This window comes from Vanellus vanellus (genome assembly GCF_965231255.1).
Source record: "Vanellus vanellus genome assembly, chromosome: 19".
Classification (NCBI taxonomy): domain Eukaryota; kingdom Metazoa; phylum Chordata; class Aves; order Charadriiformes; family Charadriidae; genus Vanellus; species Vanellus vanellus.
In genome coordinates, this window is record NC_138924.1 from 3691343 (window position 1) to 3704585 (window position 13243).

Sequence of the window (13243 nt, forward strand, 5' to 3'; positions counted from 1 at the left end):
GACGATCCGAGGGGTGGAGCATCTCCTATGAGGACTGGCTGAGAGAGTTGGGGTTGTTCAGCCTGGAGAAGAGAAGGTTCCGGGGAGACCTTATCGTGGCCTTCCAGTACCTAAAGGAGCCTACAGCTGGAGGGGGACTCTTTATCAGGGGGTGTAGCGATAAGGCGAGGGATAACGGTTTTAACTGAAAGAGGGGAGATTTAGATTAGATATCAGGAAGTAATTCTTTACCCTGAGGGTGGTGAGCCCCTGGCGCAGGTTGCCCCGAGAAGCTGTGGCTGCCCCATCCCTGGAGGTGGTCAAGGCCAGGTTGGATGGGGCTTGGAGCAACCTGGGCTGGGGGGAGGTGTCCCTGCCTATGGCAGGGGGTTGGAACTAGATGATCTTTAATGTCCCTTCCAACTCTAACCATTCTATGATTCTGGCCAGACAAGCTCAGGGCAGCATCAGGAACCTCATGCCGCAGTGGCAAACTTGGGGAAGACTGTCTGAGGGGTGTCTGCACGCACAGAGGGAGTCAGTTGTACTATGTTGGCTTCTCCTCCAAAACCCTGCTGTTGAAACCAGTACATGCTATAAGAAAAATCAGAAGATTGGATGAAGGCTCAAAGGACGAGTAGGGACAATGCTGCAAGCCTGCAGCCACATCCCTGGTGGACAGAGAGCCCTTTAGCTGGAGGGTCCACATGTACCAATGCTGTATGGGCGAGTATCCGTTATTGCTAGAAGATCTGCAAAACCAGCCTGGATACAAGGGGCAGGGATGTCTTACAGACTTCCCTCAATCTTTGCTGTTTAATCCAAACCTCTTAATTCACTCTTGCTCCCTGATCCCTGCTGCGGACCTCATTTTTTCCTGCTCTTGGTAAAGTGTGGAAAAAAAAAAAGAGAAGCCTTGCAGACAGGGTACACACCATAACAACCTCAGCCAAGATGTAGCAGTTTCAGAAGATAGATGACTTCCAAAAGTTGGATTTTCAAAACACAGCAACAGAGGTGTGAGGACGAGAGGCAGAGCGCACACCCTTCCACTCACATCTGCCTTCCACACCTTCCGCACGCAGAGACAATAAATCATTTCTGACTACCCTGAAGATTCAGCTTAGAGATAATTTGTTGTATATGATAAAGAAAGCAGGGACTTGGATTCACTCCCTGACTTATTCTCTACCATCCTGGTTCTTTTCTTCTGAGAAAAGGCTGGAACTCAGCCATCTGCTGCCAATCATTTTCTACTTTCTTGTCCTGACATTGAACAAGGCAGTGTTTCTCTCCTTTCAAATGAAAACACATGGCTGCTGGATAAAACAAGGCTGATCCAACACAAGAAATGTTTATTACAGAACCTGAGATCTAACAAGGGAGGAACCAGTTCCTTGTTTCAAAGCTAAATCTCACCTCTAACGCAAGATTCCCTTAAGTAGCTCCAAGAAATCAACAGGATTTCCCACTAAAGGAACTTGTGAAAGACAAGGAATCGGTTCCGCCTGCATTTGAAGCGGGGTTAAAGTGCCGCTGTATAATTCAGATTTGAATATCCCCAAGCTCAGGATCTGAGGCTGGGGTTCATTCCCTTCTCTAACTTCCACAGGAACAGAAACAGCTCCTCAACAAGCCTGCCAGATGTCCTGCCTAGTTTTATAGATACTGACTTTTGTAAAGCTTTTTTTGAAAACAGTGGAGGTGGCTACGGAGTCAGAGGTGGTAAGATCAATCAGCAGACAGTTGTCACACTACAGAATTAATACAAGGACAGACAATGACCATCAACCGTTCTTTCATATCTCTGGAAATCCGTCCCCAGAAAGAACAGAACAAGCAACATTAAGCTGAGGAAAAAGAGAGAGTTGCATCTTTATCTTCTATAATTCTGACAGGGTGAATTATAGCGCAAGAAGCAAGTCTATGAAGGGACTACGTGGTAGAAAGCTGAGCTAATACGATCACAGAATCAATTTCTAGTAAAAACGAAATCCCACTATAAGGTACCTTCTCTCCCTACTCTCTCCTGTTTCCTGAAGTCACTCAGGTTACTTCTTTACAGACCTTATCTGATCCTGTTTTAAAATGCTCCAGTGATGAGGTTTCTATTGATCTTCCTGCAAAGATAGCCCAAAGCTTAAATGACTCGGAACTGGACTCTTCCTCCCAACTCACAATGTCCAACCAAACGCAGCCACACGCAGCCCTGAGTCCTCCTCCCCGGCCCCTTTGGCCCCCGGCCACCCTAGGAGGTGTGCAGGACCCTACATCCCCCAGGCTGGGTTTGAGCGCGCACAGTACCTTGTACCAGCAACCGCCCCGTCGTTCTTCCCCAGGGGTTCATCCAGCTCCACACCACACCACTCTCCTTTGGCAAAATCCGTCTCTCCCACGTAGCGCACAACTCCCGTCTTTGTCCCACCAACCTGTTGGAGATAAGATGCCAAGGGTTAGAGACAGCAGCAGGGGCACTGCCACAAGGGGACTGACGCTGGGATGGCTACGGGGGTGGGTGGAAGACATCAGTATTTTCTGCTTCAGATCTAATGAAACCAGAACAGATAGTTTTCATATCAAGTTCTCCTAGCACTAAAGCTGTCTGTCCAATAACTACAAGCAAGTTGACAAACTCCCACTTTTGGACCTGCCTGCCTGGAAGATGTCAGTACAAATATCATAGAATGGTTTAGGTTGGAAGGGACCCTAAAGATCATCTCGTTCCACCCCTCTGCCCTGGGCAGGGACACCTCCCCCCAGCCCAGGTTGCTCCAAGCCCCGTCCAACCTGGCCTTGAACACCTCCAGGGATGGGGCAGCCACAGCTTCTCGGGGCAACCTGCGCCAGGGGCTCACCACCCTCACAGGGAAAAATTTCTTCCTGATAGCTCATGTAAATCTCCCCTCTTTCAGTGTAAAACCATTCCCCCTTGTCCTATCACTCCATGCCCTTGTAAAAAGTCCCTCCCCAGCTCTCCTGCAGGCCCCCTTTAAGGTACCAGAAGGCCACTATAAGGTCTCTCTGAAGTCATCTCTTCTCCAGGCTGAACACCCCCAACTCTCTCAGCCTGTCCTCCCAGCAGAGGTGTTCCAGCCCTCGGATCATCTTTGTGGCCCTCCGTGGACCCGCTCCAACAGGTTCATGTCTTTCCTATTGTTGGGGGCTCCACAGCTGGAGGCAGTACTCCAGGTGGGATCTCAAGAGAGCAGAGTAGAGGGGCAGAATCCCCTCCCTCGCCCCGCTGGCCACACTTCTGATGCAGCCCAGGATACATATGAAAACATATTTCGAGGCGTCAGCAAAGTTCCTTGTGAGGCAATGAAGGAGTTTAAGCCCTCCAAGCGCAACTTACACCTGCCTTCTGTAAAGAACCAAGATCTGCACTAACGGGGTTTCAGTCCCGTGCTCTTTCAGCTGGCACTTCTGAGCAACACTGGGACAGGCCATCAAAGGGACAAGCTGAGCCAGGAAGGCACTCATCACTCCTCAGCTCATCCCCAACGCAGGGTTTGCTCGGATGGAGCGAAGAGCCCTCCCAGCAAACCTCTCCAAGTGGAAGTGTTTCGTACAGGAAAAAAAAACCCTCCCCTTTTACCTACACATCCCACATCGATTCGCGGCGGTAGCGTGCTGCACAGGAGAGGGTCTCGTCTCTCTGCTAGGCTGCCACTAGCACAGATTTATTTTTTTTTCTCTCCATGGAGAAATAAGAATAAATCACGCCTTTTGCTCCATATGTACACCTAAAGCTTCCAGTGTTCGGAGTAGACTCTAGGAGAGCATAAGTCAGGAACGTTTGAAGCTGTGTTTTGATCACTGCTATGAGAGCACATTTCGCCGAGCAGCAGCTGCCTCTGCGCTAGGGGCTCCTACTTACATACTTGTGCTGAGAAAAGAAAGACGGAAAAGTAGGAGGGTGGTTTTAAAGGTTCATATTTCAAGTAAATCAGCATATGAATTAAACCTTTTTCAGCCTACCTCTGCTAAAGCCTAGGTCCAAGGAAGAAAGCTTAAAAAATAAGTCTAAATTAAATTTGCAGCTTTATCTTGCATGACGGGCGGTTATCAATTTTCTTAATGTTAGGTTTCACATAAATGGTTATCAACAGAGTAATATTCTCCCACAGAAAACAAGTGATAACACTGAATTCTCCAGTTTTGTGTATTTTGTGTATTTACAGATTTACCAATTCTGAGTCCCTGAAAATTGTTTATGCAAAGGAGAAAATTTTCCCAGCCTAAAAAATCACTGCACCTGAATGGACTAGAGAACACAGCTCTGAAGCCTGGGTCCTACCTCGAGCCCTGGGAGGCTGCGTGGCAGCACACAGCTCGAGTTAGTCCGCTGCAATTTCTCTTGCTTAGCGATTCAGAGTGCTGCTTACGGAAAGACCTTTGTTGATGTTGTTCTCTTTGCTATAGGAAGGAGGAAAATAATTGCCAGCAGGAATAAGTATCACAAGAAAGCTTTCTGGTCCTACACTGTGTCCAGGAACAAAAAGATGATTGAATCTCAGTATTAGGTACTTGGCACGTTACAGATTTGAACAGTCATGGTAAAATTTTTTACCTAGCCCCTTTTTGATTTATTTGAGTTTGTACAGATTTAGTCTCTTAATATTAATGCAATGATACAATACCATTCTAATACATTTCTTTAGCTGCAAGCTGAACTCAATATAGGTGTAATTCATCTTAACGTGATTTATAGGACCTTATCATTGCTGGTAAGCTCCCTCAATCTTATTTTTATTGAATTTTAATTACAGATATTGAGCCACATTTCCTTTAGCAAGCCACCTGATTCTCTGACCCCACAGAGCCTCATGTAAACACCTTAAAAACCTGATGAGCTCCCTCCATCAGCGTGACTCTTACCAGGCTATTCTGGGACCTCTGCTAGAGGATGGCACTATCCTGTCCACGCAAACACCGCTCAGCTGCCTCCCCACAGATATTACTTGTTTTGAGAAAGCTGTTTCCAAGCAGGAGAGAAGATACCCAGCCCTACTGATACGCATGCCTAATTGCGCCAATACCTGAACTGCTCAGTAAGAGAGCAGGTCACGCTCCTACCCGAAAGCCATACATCAGTGAAGATGCCCAATGCAGACTGGGTCTAACACTCCCCCAAAAGGCAATGTAATTCTCTGCTTCCCAAGCAATGTATTTTCTTTTCTCTTTCCAAGCATTAATTATTCTGTCGTCTTTTCTATGAAATAGAGCGTTCTCTTCTCCCCCAAGGCAGAACGGACACATCTGCTCCCCGACAGCCTGGGCTCCCCCCATCCCCACAGGGTGGGCAGTACCGTCGCAAGCCAGTATCGGGCTGTCACACTCACATGCCAGCACTCGACCCTCTTGTTGAGCTTCCCGTCTTTTGGCAAGGCACACAGAAACTCTTATGGATGTAGAGCCTAGAAAATTCATCCGACTCAGACACGCAGATTTATTCAGCCCTGATAATCTGCTAATGCTGCTGAAATAAATAATGCGTTTTGGAAAAAGCCAGCTGGCAGGTCATATCTGTGCATGAAACAGCCTCGTCAAAAGAGAAGTGTTTGTTTCTATCAGACCTTTCAATAAATCAGAGGTACCACCTTGGAAGGAGGACAGAAGGCAGCTGTGAAAGGCAGGGGGGTAGGAATTGCACAGCGTAACTCACGGCAGCTCACAGCCGCCCCTCCTGCCCGTGCCAAGCTTTGACACCACGCTCCACAACCCAGGCATGAAGGACAGCCGGGCAGGGATGGCTCCTACTGCACTAACGCGACTGCCATCACCGCGCCAGAGCATTTCCACCCCACGAACATCTCAGCCTTGCCATGAGCATCAGTGCCACGAGCTTCTCTATGGAAAACTCGTCCGCATCAGTAACCGGAGCCACAATCACACCTTCCACTTGCCGAGTGTCTGGAGTGAAGCAGAGACAGACTTGAGACGGAACCCGTCCTTTTGCTAAAGCACCAGACCGCCCAGAGCTAACAGGGCTGCCAGCGAGCTCAGCTACACCCCACCAGTTCAGACAGGCCACGGCTTTTGGAGTTGACGGGTTTTGTTCAAAAAGGAACAAAGCTCCCAAAGCTTTTCCGAGAAGCCTTTAATAGTTACTTCACCAAAACTCTTACTGAGATTATTCATATCCAAGAGAATAGGATTTTACCAAAAGTAAAGTGTTTTTTTTTTTTTTTAGTTATAGTTGGTTTTGGAAAAAAAAAAAAAAATAAAATCAAAAAGCACCTAAAAATAGCTCTTTCTTGAAGCTCAAAAAAATATTGACACAGTGACATAGGATCTTTTGTTTTGGATGGTATTTTGACCAGCATCAATGTTCTAACAGTTTCTCTGCTTCAGGTAAAACCACTTACGATTAACTTCCAAGAAACTCATGGTGGTTCACACTCTCCAACCGGATTCAAGCGGCCTCAGAGCCACACGCCTCTGCTCCAGACTGAAGTTCTCTGCCTCGGCTCCAATGCCCTTCTCGTGCCTTTGACTAAAGGCCATCTTCCTGACCTGGCCTTTCCTCAAGGAAAGATCTCCAATAGTCTCAAGAGACAGTCTTGGGCTTGACCTTCACAACAAAATGAAGCCAGGAACGTTTTACGGACGTGTCCTAGCTGGTGAGTCAGAGAGGACAATGTGCGCTCGTAGGACATCCACATGCCTCCCCTGCTAACTCTAGTATCGCTGACGTGTTTTACCACGGTTTTCTCATCAAAACGACAAAATTGGATTCAGACCAGTATCCCAGGGCTGAAAAGACAATGATGCTAATCCTTCCAGACACCGTCTTCACCAGAGCTGCTAATAGATCATTTAAACAATTTACCAAACTAGCACCAGGCCATATCTCAATCCGGCTGCTGCAAGTCAGACTCCCTCCAGCCTGTGTTTGCTCTCGTCCCCTTACGTCCTCCCTGCTCCCCCCACAGCAGTTTCTCGCTCTCGGCAAGAACCTCCTACGCGGTCCTCAGCCCAGGGCGTGTGGGCAACGCACAGCTTGCGATACGCTCCAATACTGCTCAAGGAGAAAAGACAAATAGAATTCGTTCAGACCAACAGGGACTGTTCCCCACTATGGCACGCACGGTTCAGGGGCCAGCGGTGGTTGCAGACCCCTGTTTGGGCATTTCCCCAGGCGGAAACCAGGAGATGATGCTGTGCTCTCCGCTTAACGTTCCGATTTACCCATCTATATGTATTTTCTCAGCTGCTTTCCAAAACATTTCCACAAGACAGTGCCGCTGAGCAGCGGGTGGAGGTGGGAAGAGTAACCGCCCAAGTGCGGCACACTGCCATGCCGCCTCCGCGGGCTTCCCGTGCCTCACGCTGGGTCCCGGCGGAGCCCTGAAACTCTCCTACTGCTTCGCCTGTGGACGAGAAAGGAAAGGGACGGTGGGGAAAGGGCAGAAACAGACACTTTTACTCTGAGGACTTCTAACTACTTTTAACGTGCAGCACATAAGCTTACTCTCCGCACTGTTATGGGATGATACTACCAAGAAATAGGAGCTTACCTTTTTCGGACAAGTGCTGCTTGTTCCAGTCGGAGCCGCAGGCTGCAGCCAGCACGTGGACTGAAGCAGGCATCCTCTCCTTTGGGGACACGAGGGTTTTCCCCTCCCCCCCTCACACTCATCCACCCAACAAGCAGCGTATTTCTACCTGAGCTGAGCGTGGTAGAAGCCGCGTTTCCCACCGCACATGATTTAGCTCACGCGCCCTTCCGAGCATCGAGGCGATTTAGCTCTTCCAAGCGCTGACGGCAGCAGATTATCGTACAAGACTCGATTTATAGATTTTTGCAGCAGCGTGGATGTTTGGGTCCAGCCGTAACAGATCGCATGAAATGATGATCTGTAAGGACAAGGGGTGAACGCGCGCACCTATGGGAAATGCATCCCACGGCTTACTGGGGCTGCGTCCCCACTGACAGCCGGGCACAGCGGTCAGCCAGCTGGTGGTAAGGTGGAGATCTGGCTTGCGGTCAGGTTTGTCCGTAAATGCAACTTCCTTCAGGTGGCATTCGACCGTCAGCAGTTTCACCTGACCGGATAGTCGCTATGCCATCCGCGAACGCCAGAACGGGCTTTGAGGGCGAGGGGAAGAAGAGACAGGCAGGAATTACAGGACAGTCCTCCCTGCGTGAAGTGACAGGAATTTTTGTAGTTTCTTTTAATTCAACCGCTTATCTTTGTGCCTTCCCATCCCCATATAGCCCAACTCAGCATTGCCCGGGGACGAGTCTGGCAGCGCTGCTGACGCAAGACATTTGGGCACATTTATCTTTCAGGCACCAGTGAGAAAATAACATCCTCGGGATGTGGTGTAAGAGGAAAGCCTGGAATTACAGCATCCCCTCCAGAGGCTCGCTCTGATACAAAGTCCGCCCACGTTAATAATACATTTTGCTCCACCACAAGCCACTTACAACTCCTATTTAATGACAGATCTTGCACACAGAAGACCAGGACTGCCCAACGCATCGGCCCAAATGAATGGGCAGGAGGGTGGGTGCGTGCACAAAAAGCCTCCAAGGGTTAATGCGGCAGCGGGGCAGTTGCTTCAGGCTATTTATTTCCTCAGTTTCACCGCACTGACAGCGAGCGCTTGCTCCTGCGGGAGCAGCGGTCACGCCGCCGTGTTTCACACCACACCAGGGCGACGATCTACGGTGAGGAAAGAGTCTGGACTAGGAGACCTGGATATTTCCCTGTCTCTTAAATCCTGCAAACAAGGAGAAGGCTGCACTTCCCACTGCCTGTCACAAACCTCCATAGGGATGGAGCTCCATCCTTGCTACGCTCCTGGGCAAGGTCTCGGGGCTCTGCCGTACTGCTACGTTCTCCAGTAGTGAAACAGCAAGCGCTGGTCTCCTTACGGACCGTTGCAGGCTTTCAGCAGGCAGTGAAATAATAAAAATAACTTTCCCCGAAAATCCTACCTTGGTAGAACTACAGAAGAGGATCCTTTCTTCTTTGCTGCCTGGTTTGCAATAAGGAAACAGGTGTTGTGATTGTGTGTCTGTAAAGCCCATACAGGAGCATTGCTGCCCCTCTGAGACCCCAGCGAGCCAGGAGAGCTCTGACAGTTAACGAGGAAAAGAAAGAGGAGGAATCCTTCCTTCGTGACACCTCACGTGCCTTCGCAGCGGCAAGGCTTCCGTCTCAGGCACCGGAATAGCTCAAAGCGAGCCGGCAGCGGCAGAGCAAGCAGTCGTCTCTGCCCAAGGAGAAGGGCTTAGGCTGCAATTCTCCTCGCCGGGGGAGGCTTCTAATGGAAGTGATTTTCCACTCAGGTGGTTAACGGCTTTCCGCAGCTTCAGGCTGGCAGAGCAGGGCTGGGGTGGGGGCGTGCAGGGGGGATGCTAAAGAAAAGGACGTGATTAGCTTATACACGATAATTTTCTGTCATTTGCCAGGAGCCAGAGGTTGCAACACACCGCAGGCAAAAAACACTTTGCAGGGTACAATGGAGAAAATTATTATTAAAACCACACGCTCAGGGGGGAGCCCAGAGTCTACTCCACCAGCCTAGCCCAGCCCGCCGCGGCAGTCCTGCCCGTCCATCAGCTCTGTTGGGATCTCCCTGCTAGCGCCGCTTCTGCTGCTCCAGCATCTAGTCTGGTCTTGGCCACCTGCAAATTCTAGCAAAAAAAAAAAACCACAAACCCAGAATCCATCCAAAGGGTATCTGGGGCAACACCCCATAGCAATGGGGTCAACCAGCCCCTGGGACATAACCTGGCCTTTAAATAGTCTACATTTCAGTGCTGAAGAGTGCAATTCCAGTCAGGAGACCGAAGGATGGCTGAAGGGCAGAATACCTCTATTAAGAGGAATTTATTTTTTTTTTTTATTATTTTTTATTTAGACTGATGTATAGAGAACAGCCACCACCTTCCTACCCTTCTTCTAGAGCAACCTCATCTAGTTGAAGACGTCCCTGCTCATTGCAGGGGAGGTTGGACTAGATGACCTTTAAAGGTCCCTTTCAATCCAAACTATTCTATGATTCTTAAGAAAGCAATCACATCTAGGCTGGAATGAGCTCAGCTGCTGAGAATGCCTCCCCCCCCCCAAAGCATGCAAAATACATTTTCTTAGGCAAAAAACACAGCAGAGATTCCTCCCAAGCTGAAGATGCTCAGTTGCTCCATTGCTCTATTTCCATCCATTCTTTCCCTGGAGAAAGGCAACAAGCCAGCCTCACATTAACAGCAGCACTGCAGAGACTATCATACTTTGGGAAGCTCTATTCTTACTAAAGCAAAGGTTAATTGTTCCACATTCATTTGCCAGACTTCAAGAGATGAGTTCTACAATATTAGGGTGGGTTTTTCATCTCTCTAATGCAATTTTTGCATCTGTAGGAAAAAGTCCGAGTTAGAAAGTGCCAGAAGCAAATATTATCTAATTCTTCTAATGGAAAGCTTCTAATGGAAAGCTAAAAGTCACTTTTCACAACTGCTACAGTCAGAAAGGAACAAAGCCACTGAAAAGCAAAAAATGTCTCCAAGCTATAATGGACTGTAATGAAGTTAAAGAAAACCACTAGCAGGAAACGACCAGAACGCAGAGCAGTCAGGTGTCCGTCTTACAGACCTGGAAGGGACCCCTGCAACCGTGTGCTTCATCCATTGAGCAATTACAGAAAACACGGGTCCTCCCTCCCTTGAAAAGCCTTTGGTGGATCCCATCTGCCTAAAAGCCCTGCTCAAATAAAAAGATAATCTTTCAGAAAAGCACGGGCTAAGAGTAACAAAAACAACTAAAACTGTACCAATCCATAGAGGACGAGAGCAAAGATTTACTCAGGGAATTCGAGGCAACTCAGGTTACCCCAGAATTACTGTTTATGTATTCAAACACCAAACATGATTAGCTGACAACTCCATTACTAAAAAAAAGAAAAGCCATCTGCCAAGCCAAGCACGTGTTACTGAACCATAACAGCAAATTATTTCTTCTTGTTGTCCTTAGCTTTTCTTTTCCTGGACCTCTACTACTGCATGCAAACAATTCCTGATGTTTCTTTAAGCTGAGCAGTCCTGCTAGAGCCACTGAGATGCTGAGCTTGTTCCAAATCCACTCTTTTGGAACTATTTATTACACTAACAAATTTTACCTTGTAATATCCGGGGTGGATCAATCAGCAGGCAGGGAGGGAGGGCTTTTAAGGATGCACCTTCATTAAAATCAACCAAGCAACAACAATAAAAAAAACAAACAACAAAAACAAACAAACAAAAAAAAAAAAAACAACAAAACCAAAACCACCCCCAAAACCAACTCAACAGAAGCCAAGGGGAGAGATGCTAACAGCTTGTGTTGCACAGGTACGCCGAAATCTCAATCTGCGCGGGCCTCACTGCGGTAAGCGGAATCTTGAGTGGACTGACCCTGCCTCGGTGAGCTCACGGTCAGGAGAGGAGAGGAGTTAAACTACTAAGTCTGGAGAACGCTATTCCATTGCCTGGCTGGTTCAGAAAGAACAGAGCTAAGTTCACCACAGATTTTGTATTTTGCACTTTACCTTCTCCAACTGCTGCTCCTAAAATGGGAAGTTCCCACCTAATTGCTCTCCCCACTGCCTGCAACAGGCAGAGGGGAAAACGGGAGCAAACAAATAAACTCGAAGGAGGACAGACTCCCCAGGTTCATTTTTCCCCCCATGTGTGGCTGCTTTAACACACCAACACGAAGCATCGGTGCGTGTGTACACAGAGAAGGTCTCTGCCACCTCCCCCTGCCCACCCCTGCCCCGGGACCAGCAGCAGCTCTGCTGACAGCGGGGATGGGGAGGGAAGAGAGGCAGACTCTGGTGAACTCAGGAGGACGACAGACAAGCAAACCCTCGAGCAGTTGTCAGCTCCTGCTGCGATACAGAATGCAATGCACATTTTGGGCAAAATCTAAGAATATAAAACTTTCTCACCTCTACAGCTAGGACTATGAGCCCACATGTTCACCCCAGATTTACTAAGTGTCACATCCAGTGGGCACAAGCAGAACCCATCTTCACTTTTTTTTTTCCTTTGAAAATGAACAAACTTAAAACAGTCTTAAACTTTATTTAAATAAAGTGAAAACTATTGGACAACCCAACAGCATTTTGGTGTGCAAGCGCACTGCTAGCTTCAAAAGTGTACTTGCAATGCCAGAGATGCCTGACATTTGGACACAATAGGTCCCAAAATCGTCAGAGCTGGTTGGGGCATGTGAAATTTTGACTCAGAAGATGCTCACGGTCTGTCACAGCCTCTCAGTGCTCCCCAGCCTAGGGCTGCTCTGACACGGACCAGGCTGCCCATGGTCCCCATGGGACAGCAGAGAGGAAAGGAACCAACCCCATCAGCTTGAGCCCCAGCCTGCCCAGGGTTGCTGCTACGGCCAGCAGAAAAACTCACTCTCTGAGACCACAAAGGCCATTTGAGGCTGCCTCTTGCAGCCCCCCACCCTGCACACACTCCTGGCTCACATCGGCTGCGGAGCCACGTTCTACCAAAGCCGTTATTAACCAGATGGCAAGTCTGTCTACACTTCCCCTACCACCACTATTGGTATTGGAACCAGGTGCCCCAAGAAGGAAACGCTACACAGCTAACTTTAAATGGGAGCCAGATTGTCCAGGATGCGCAAAGACCGACCTGTCATCGCTGTCGGCCAGAGTCACCTTTATCTTTTAGATCCAGGGATATTACTGGGGATGCAGTCGCAACAGATCCGTCCTCAAATGCTTGGCTCTTCCAATATTTGATATCACAGTATGCATCACACACGCTAAACAAAAACTAAACTCTCATACAGAACTGCAAAACTAAACTCAGTTTTCCCATGTTTTGATATGTTTCTTTTTCTTCTAAACCTCCACTGAAAGCACTACTCCTTTGCTAGGACACAAATGGTGACGAGCTTGATGGCAAACTTCCAGTAAGCCACTTTTAGCACACGTGTGGCATTTTGGTTTAGGGTCATCAGGTACTCTAGTCTAGATAATGAAAACAACAGCAGAAATCAGATGTGAAAAACCCATCCACCAGAACAGTGATCTCCCCTGAAGTCCCACCCTTTTACAAAAATAATTGCAAGTTCCTTTCTGTACAGGAAAGGAGTTAGTGTCATCTCCAACATAGGAAAACTGAAGCACCAAGAGGCGAGTGATCAGCTGGGAGAGAGTCTTTACATATACTTGCAGAATATGTACGACCACATGCAACGAGACGCTCTGTTACAAGTTCCTCGAAAACCCTTATACACAC

The 13243-nt window shown here is 48.3% G+C and overlaps 1 protein-coding gene across 1 annotated transcript in view; it reads right to left on the reverse strand.

The window, feature by feature from the left end:
• Positions 1-13243, reverse strand: part of CLIP2 (CAP-Gly domain containing linker protein 2) — a gene marked incomplete at its 5' end in the record, with an annotated part of 63084 nt that overhangs the window by 26667 nt on the left and 23174 nt on the right. Inside the window, one exon of the mRNA XM_082493170.1 lies at positions 2284-2408. Within this exon, the coding sequence (XP_082349296.1) occupies positions 2284-2408 (125 nt within the window). The remainder of the gene's footprint in view (positions 1-2283; positions 2409-13243) is intronic.